This window comes from Magallana gigas, chromosome 2 (assembly GCF_963853765.1).
Source record: "Magallana gigas chromosome 2, xbMagGiga1.1, whole genome shotgun sequence".
Classification (NCBI taxonomy): Eukaryota; Metazoa; Mollusca; class Bivalvia; order Ostreida; family Ostreidae; genus Magallana; species Magallana gigas.
In genome coordinates this window covers 30,436,367-30,444,348 of record NC_088854.1, presented here as the reverse complement: position 1 = coordinate 30,444,348, position 7,982 = coordinate 30,436,367, and the positions used below count along the sequence as shown (strand labels likewise).

The window sequence follows — 7,982 nt, the reverse complement described above, 5'->3', positions numbered from 1 at the left end:
TACAGTCTGTAGCTGATTAAAAAAGGCATTGTTCTATTCTTGTATGTGCCAGGTCAAGAAATGTTTATAATTTGACACTCAATTGTATTTACTCAATTTACTGAACTCATTTATTTTACAACGATTGATAGATAAGTTGTAAAACTTATATTAATATAGGTCGTTGAGACAAATGTTAGCGCGGGGGGTCATAAGTCATAAAGAATATTAAAAATAGATGCATCATCATTGAACAGTTAATGTCTGTAGCAAACACGCCCTTGCGTGAATATGAGTAAATTTTAAAACTTCTTTTTAAAATTTATGCAAATCAATGACATTAACATACAATGCAAAACAAAAAAAGTGATTTTTTAAAATAGATATGTTGTCTTAAAAGCTTTGGCTTGTTCAAAATCTGATTTTATCAGGCACACTATTTATGTATTGTTTATTAAATTCTTTGTGACATGCATACATGTGATCATTAAGTTGCAGAGACTGTTTTAGTAAACAATTAAAGTTCAAATTTACAGTCTTTCAATTTTACATTACGACTGGGTTTTACCAGAAATATATTGAGATAAAACCTGGAGGAAATCGAATAGTGCCGGTGAAAGTTTTGATAAGATTTTATTGCATGCAAACATTCAGAAACTACTTTACGGTATACACTGTCTGGATCAAATAGGTCATTTCTTCGAAGTTTTACATAAAATAAAGGTATAATACTAATACGTAATGTAAACACCTACAATACACTGCACAGGAAGATAAACACTCACCATGGACTTGCCAACCATGTTTACAAAAGAGCATATGTAGAAAATTTGATCTTGATTTTTTAGTGCAATAACCATGAATGCAATAGGTGGATATTTTGTGCAAAATCATATAATGGTAATGGAAATGACCTATGAAAATTTTCACTTTTACTGGAACTAAATATAATTGTCCTGTAAACTTAAAACGATCGTTCCAATATTATGAATTTATAAATCTTCAATCAAAGCCATCATACACACCGCCGTATCCAACGCCGTAACCACAACCGTATCTACCGCCATAACCACCGCTGTATCCATCGCCATAACCACCGCCATATCTACAGCCGTAACCACCACCATATACACAGTCATAACCACCGCCGTATCCACCGTCATAACCACCGCCGTATCTACCGCCGTAACCACCACTATATACACAGTCATTACCACCGCCGTATCTACCGTCATAACCATCGCCGTATCCATCGCCATAACCACCACCATATACACAGTCATTACCACCGCCGTATCTACCGTCATAACCATCGCCGTATCTATCGCCATAACCACCGCCGTATCCATCTTCATAACCATCGCCGTATCCATCGCCATAACCACCGCCGAAACCACCACCATATACACAGTCATAACCACCATCGTATACACCGTCATAACCACTGCGTTTACATCATTTCTTGTTTTGAATTGATCTTGTTTGAATTCATTTTGTTGTCAAGATGCAAAAAGAAACTAATTATTTGATAGAAATATTAAATCTGATTTTTAAATTAAATTATTTTGATTAGTTTAGATACAAGAAAAACAATGATTTAAGCGGGTATGGGACACCTCCATCTTGTGACGTAGTTCCTAACGAAGTGAATAACAAAATCATTTTAAATATTTCTTTCTTTTCCTAATAAGTTGCACCGAAGCACAATGAGATATAGAGCGTTTCTTACTGATACGTAAGTAATGAGGTCAAATTCCACTGGAACGTTTATAATTTTTGTCTTTCCAAAAAATTTTAAACTCAATTTTTGGTCAAATTTTGTGAAATGTTAAAAGTCTAAACCGATAAAAGTATTTCGATTATAATGTACTTTTATCCATAATATATCGACAGGTGTCCCATACCACCTTAAGAATAATGATTGTTGAAAAATTACATGTTTCTTCAACAAAATGCTAGTATATTTATAAAAAGTGTAGTGTAAAATTATTTTTTTTGGTGTTGTATGCAGTTAACTCATCGCCTTTCAACAAGACAAGACAAATATGCTAGTTTTAAGCAAAACAAAACTTACTTAAACTTAACCATTACAGTGGCTAACAGATATATCATGAGAAGTTCTACAATATTTAGGCAATTATTTATAAATTCGCAAAATATTGGGAAAATAGGGGAAAAAAATTGAAAGATACGATAAATTATTGTAAAACGAAATACAATAGAAATCACAGTTTTTGTTCTCTTTCAAATTGCGATATCACCCCGTGCAGTCTTTACGAACGACTAAACTGGTGAAAAGAAGAAGCCACAACTGTATGCGTCAATCAGAGATTATAAGCGGGCCAAACGTGAGTTCGCAAATGCTCTGAAACGAGCACAAAGACAATTCGAACTAGAAGAATTCATTCGTCTCAAAGAAACAGCTGAACTGGACTTAGGGATATTTCATCGCTCTTTAAAAAAGGTGCAATAAAAAAAACGTGGACATCAAATGAACTTCGTGTTGATGGTAAAATTGTTCGTGATTCTGATATCATCAGGCACGCCTAGTACGAGCATTACAAAGGACTGGCCCAAATAAAGCAAGACCCCCTCATTTGATGTAGAACTTGAGAATGCAATGTCATGAAGTTTCCAAAATGCACTTGCTCTCAATGGGAAACTGTGATGAAAGCAGTAAAACACACATTAACGAAAATGAAGTTGTAGCTGCTCTACAAAAAATGAAGAATGGAGAAGCAGAATAATATCCACAACAATTCAAAAGAGGAGTTACCATAACACTCTTCAAAGGAGGCAATAAAGACAAACTAGATATGATCAGCTATCGCGACATAACTCTTATGTCCGTCCTGCAGAAACTCTTTGAAAATATATTGTACACTAGAATGCAGAACTACAACAGTGAAATAGCATTTCAGCACCCTCTACAGCAAGGGTTTAGACCAGGGTGTGGCAGTATAACGGCAGCAATTGTCTTATCTGAAACTCTTAATCATTATCTAGAAAGAAACTCGGATGTTTATGTAGCTTTTCTAGATAACGAAAAAGCTTTTAACAGTGTGTGGTACGCCGGATTATTCTACAAACTATTATGTATTGGGATAAATAGAAAAGGATGGCGCTTGCTCGTTGACTAATTTCAGAATATGAGTTCCTGTATTTTTTTACTAGGGGAAAATGTCAAGCAATTATACCATGAGAAAAGGAGTTGGACAAGGCAGGGTTCTTTCCTTTTTGTTCTTTCTCTTAATGATAGATAGCCTTATTCTTGAGCTAAATCGTCTCAAGATTGGTCCTCATATTTGCGATCTGTTCCTTGTGTTATTCTCGCCGACGACACATCACAAATCTCAAATACTCAAACTACAATGCAAAAGCAACTAAATGTCGTAGTAGATTATGAGTCAAAGTCATGCGGTTGAAATATAAAAACTCGCCTATCGATATCACAGACGAAAACATCTACGCTGGGGTGACAATTACTAACAAACTCTCATGTGAAAGTGCCATTTAGCGTTCATGCTGTAAAGGGCGAAAAATAATGAGCTCTTTAATAACATAGGAGTGCATAAGCATGGCATGAACCCAATCCTATCTGCAAAATGTGGAAAAATGTTGCAGCACCAGCAGTCCTTTATGGCTGTGAACTATGGACAGATATATCTGAAAAATCTTTGATAAACCTTAAAATCTTACAAAGGGATTCAAGGTTTTGATCAGCAATCTCCCTCTGCGTGCACTATTTACTCACTAGGTCTTATTAAAATTGAAAAGATGGTTCAAAAACTTCAACTTTTTTTCTGGAATCGGCTCTGCAGATCTAACTACTCGTTTTTCAAAAAAAAAAATTATTGCAAAATTGTGTATATACTCGGTAGGCACGCCCCAAAAGAAATGTGGGTTCGTTAATTGTATCTGTAGAACCATGAAAAACTATAAAATTGATTACTTCTTTAATGATTATCTCTGTAACAGGGAAACACCTTCAGAGTCAAGTTGGAACCAATACATCGACACTCTCATTCGTAATTCCTCTCAGGACGAATGGAGAGAATCTTTGAAACGTCGACTAGAACTTTGAACTACGGTTCAATCGTAATGTCATGTGGTACACTCTTCATGTACAGTTCTTCTGGACATTGGGTAATAAGTTCATTATATGGGTATAATCCACTAATGCATTTTCCATAGGCGGTAATGTTAACGATAGGGTTCATAGCTCTGGCCCTAATTTTCGTTCAGCAACGAGGGACCTCTTTGTATGAAAGCTAATCAAACTGTGTCTTTCCTGATAAAATTTCGTGGTGTAAAGTCAGATTCGTTTTCCGGCAAAATGCGTTTGTATTGAAAAACTCTGAAAAAAGTAGGGAATTTTACAGTTTTGGAAAGAGTGTACATCAAACAATTTTAATTCTTTTCTTCAATTGATGATTCAATTTTGACACTTGCCTTGGAAATTACAAATCCGCTTTTCTGACAGGTGTCGAGCATTTTGATTTAAAATGTCCAAATAAATGTATATACACACTGCAAGGAACTATTTTGCTTAAAGTCACTACTTTGTTGTCCTACCGATTCTAAAAATAGTTAGAGGGATATACCCATATGCAGTACTAAAATCATGACTGTTATAGCGTGTTAAAATCATTATGTACATTTGTATGGTGGTAAAACCTTTATGTATTGTGTTGAAAGCTTGACATGCAATGGTAAATCCTTTATATGATGTGACAATTTTATTATTTTTATTATATTCAGTTGTTGAGTCATTATATGGTAAGTTCAGTTCTTTACATGATGTGATAATTTCATTATATTGAGTGGTTACTTCTTTATATGCAGTCGTAACTCATTATGATGAGGTTGTAAACTGATTCTCGCTGAAAAGTTTTAATGGAGAAGGGGTCAATATTTAATTATTTCAAAAAATGCGTTCATTGTGACAGTGTAGAACACTTTGATATCTACTTGCTAGCGTGTTTTGAATATACATGTACATGTAATTCTTCGGAGCTTAATTAATAAATCTAATTCTGTCTCTTCAAAAACGTTTAAATTGAGTTACTTTGCTCTTGATTGTTATTTAAAATCATTCTAATAGAATCCATATTAACCGAGGCGCTTGGAACAAAGTTATCCGTGTTTTACGACGCGTTTGTCGTCTGGGGAACTCGCTGTTGTAGATGTGGCCTTACACCAGGACGTATATGGTTAAAAAAAACCTTATTGACCTAAATAAATACGACGTCGAGGATTCAATATGTATGTTGTTTATTCTCCTGTCCCAAGCGTAAGTGACACAGTATACACAAAGATCATCAATGAATAATAATTACAAAATATTAACAATGAATAATTACCAAATATTAACAATGAATTTAAATTGAACATTATTAAAGAACATGATTAAAATAGACATAAGTATTAACATCACTGGACCGCCATTAAAAGAGTGGCAGCCATATTAAATCAAATATCAAATATTATAGACTATATGTTATTATAACATGATATATATATATATATATATATATATATATATATATATATATATATATATATATATATATATATATATATATATATATATATATATATATATATATATATATATATATATAAATCAAAATGTGCACCGTCACACGTGCATCGCTGATTCATACATCATTACACGGCTTGCTTTTAACGATATTGAATAATAAGTACATATATTTTTGAAAACGACATATTTTACAAAAAAACCCCTCATTTACTTTATCGATTGATGCGTTACTTTGTTTAAAAATCCCTCGTTCAGCAGCAGATGTTTATAATGTGACCAAAAATTTCTGGATCTGCGTATAAAATGGTTTTATAAAATGAAGATATCTGCAACAGCTTATGGAAAATAGCACAGGACTGCAACACCTTCTTTGTAGGATTTAAAATACCAAAAAAAAAAAATCACTTGTGCCACTTGTGGATAAGTAAACTCGAACTATTTTGATGTTTTTCCTGTTCCCTAAATCGTTTGCTTTGTTTCTATCGGTGTTTTAAACCTCAGCCGACACAATTTATGATGGCGCGCTGTTCCGTGCGGTCAGATGACGTCGCGTTTTTAAAGATATATTCTTGACGTAATACCTTTAAAAAGTCTTCTGCTAGTTTGAAAATATTTTCAAACGACGTATGAAAATGACGTACACCATACAGCCTACATCACAATGGAAGATTATTAAGTTTTGAAATGTTTTATAAAAACTGTAAACATTTATATCTAAAAACTCAATTACAAACATGGAACAATTTTTACGGTGGGTCGTGCGTACTTTCCGCGACCTTTAATGCATTAACATTTTACTTTATTTCTATAAAAAGCAGTCAAAACCACTAGTACTTTAGTTTGATTTGAAATTTTATGACAAAGATTTAGATATACAATATGTATAAATAAACCCATTTAAAATGACAAAAACGCGATTGTCCACGGAGTTTTTGGACAACCCTCGTATGTCTATTCCTTTTGTGATGGAGGCATTGATCAGTGAGGGGTAGCACCTACCTGGTACATTGAAAGAAAGGTCTTTCGACTTTGATTTCAAAACGCATGCTTCCTTTTTTGTAATATCTTTTCCTCTTAAATTAAAAGCATACTCTACTAATAATACATTCGATTTTTTACACAAAATGGGTTCAATGATTGATATTATGACATCAATTTTTAAAGGACAGATACTCTCTCTCTCTCTCTCTCTCTCTCTCTCTCTCTCTCTCTCTCTCTCTCTCTCTTTGAATTCAAAACAAACGACAAGTTGACCAGGAAATGTGCATCGTCACAATGAACGCGGCATCTTTTTCAAAATAAAACTGGACCTCTTCCCCATTACAACTTGTCAACGAGAACCAGTTTACAACATCATCATAAAGAGTTACCACTCCATATAATGAAACGGTCACATCATGTAAAGAACAGACCTCATAATATAATGACTCAACAACGGCATATAATAGACATGTCACATCATGTAAAGGATTTACCATTGCATGTAAAGCTTTCACCACAATACATAAAGGTTTAACCACCATACATAATGGTTTTAATACACCATAACATGATGTTAGTACTGCATATAATGAACTCATCACCTACTGTCAAGAAGTTGCACTGCATAAAAGGATTTTGTAACTGCACATGAAGAGTGTATCTTAAAACATAACGATTGAACAACAATACATTATGAGTTCATCTCTTGATGAAATGAGTTTATCATATCATATAAAGATTTATTCATAGCCTATAATGTATAAAGCACTGCACATAATGATTTGACGACATAATGTTATGATAATGCCATTTCATATAAAGATTTTACCCCTGAATATAATGATGTAATCACAGTATATGATGATGTTAGCAATGTATATAATGATGCCGACACTGCATATAATGATGTTACCACTGCATATGATGATTTTACTATTGCATATAAATGAAATACCAATTCATATAATATGAAATTGACCATAAGGCAGTTATGGCGTTCCATAGACTTAAATCATTTAAAAGTGTGAATGCTGACCCGGAAACTAACTGTTTAAGCGACAATGATTGGTAAAATCATGTACATAGAATGCATATAAAAGGAACGACGACTTTCCCTGAGAGCACCTGTGTTCTTTAGAATCAAAATGAAGACCACTACTGGTGTATTGCTTCTCACGATGTCTCTGGTAGCCATTGCGATGGGTAAGTTTAAGTAAGATTTCTTAAAGATTTGGCATTTTTTAAATTGAGTTTTCAACAAAAACTTCAGTTTTTCTTCTGATTTAAAAATTGAACTTGCTAGCCAGATGATTAAAAAAAACAAAGAATGTGTTTTGAAATTTCCCCCCAAAATATTCATCTTAATTATCAGTTTAATGGTGTACATGTAAAAATGTTGATGGTTACAAATACAAACAGGTTTATTTTGCTTAAAACTAGTAGAATTGTCTTTTGTTAAAAGATGATGAGTGAACTT

At 33.4% G+C, this 7,982-nt stretch overlaps 1 protein-coding gene across 1 annotated transcript; it reads right to left on the bottom strand.

Annotated features, from left to right (window-relative positions):
- Positions 1-981: 981 nt before the first annotated feature.
- Positions 982-7,700, bottom strand: LOC136271478 (keratin-associated protein 6-2-like). The gene is made up of 2 exons (XM_066071556.1): positions 7,588-7,700; positions 982-1,423 (listed from the first exon to the last, which is right to left on the bottom strand). Exons 1-2 carry the CDS (start codon positions 7,698-7,700, stop codon positions 982-984), a joined length of 555 nt encoding a protein of 184 aa, XP_065927628.1.
- Between the last annotated feature and the right edge of the window lie 282 nt (positions 7,701-7,982).

Excerpts from the sequence above, each read along its gene's own strand:
- LOC136271478 (XM_066071556.1), bottom strand. The coding sequence starts at position 7,700 with ATGGCTACCAGAGACATCGTGAGAAGCAATACACCAGTAGTGGTCTTC. Across the intron at positions 1,424-7,587 it reads TCCTTTTATATGCATTCTAT|TGGTTATGACGGTGTATACG; the intron begins GTACATGATTTT and ends ATGTAAACGCAG.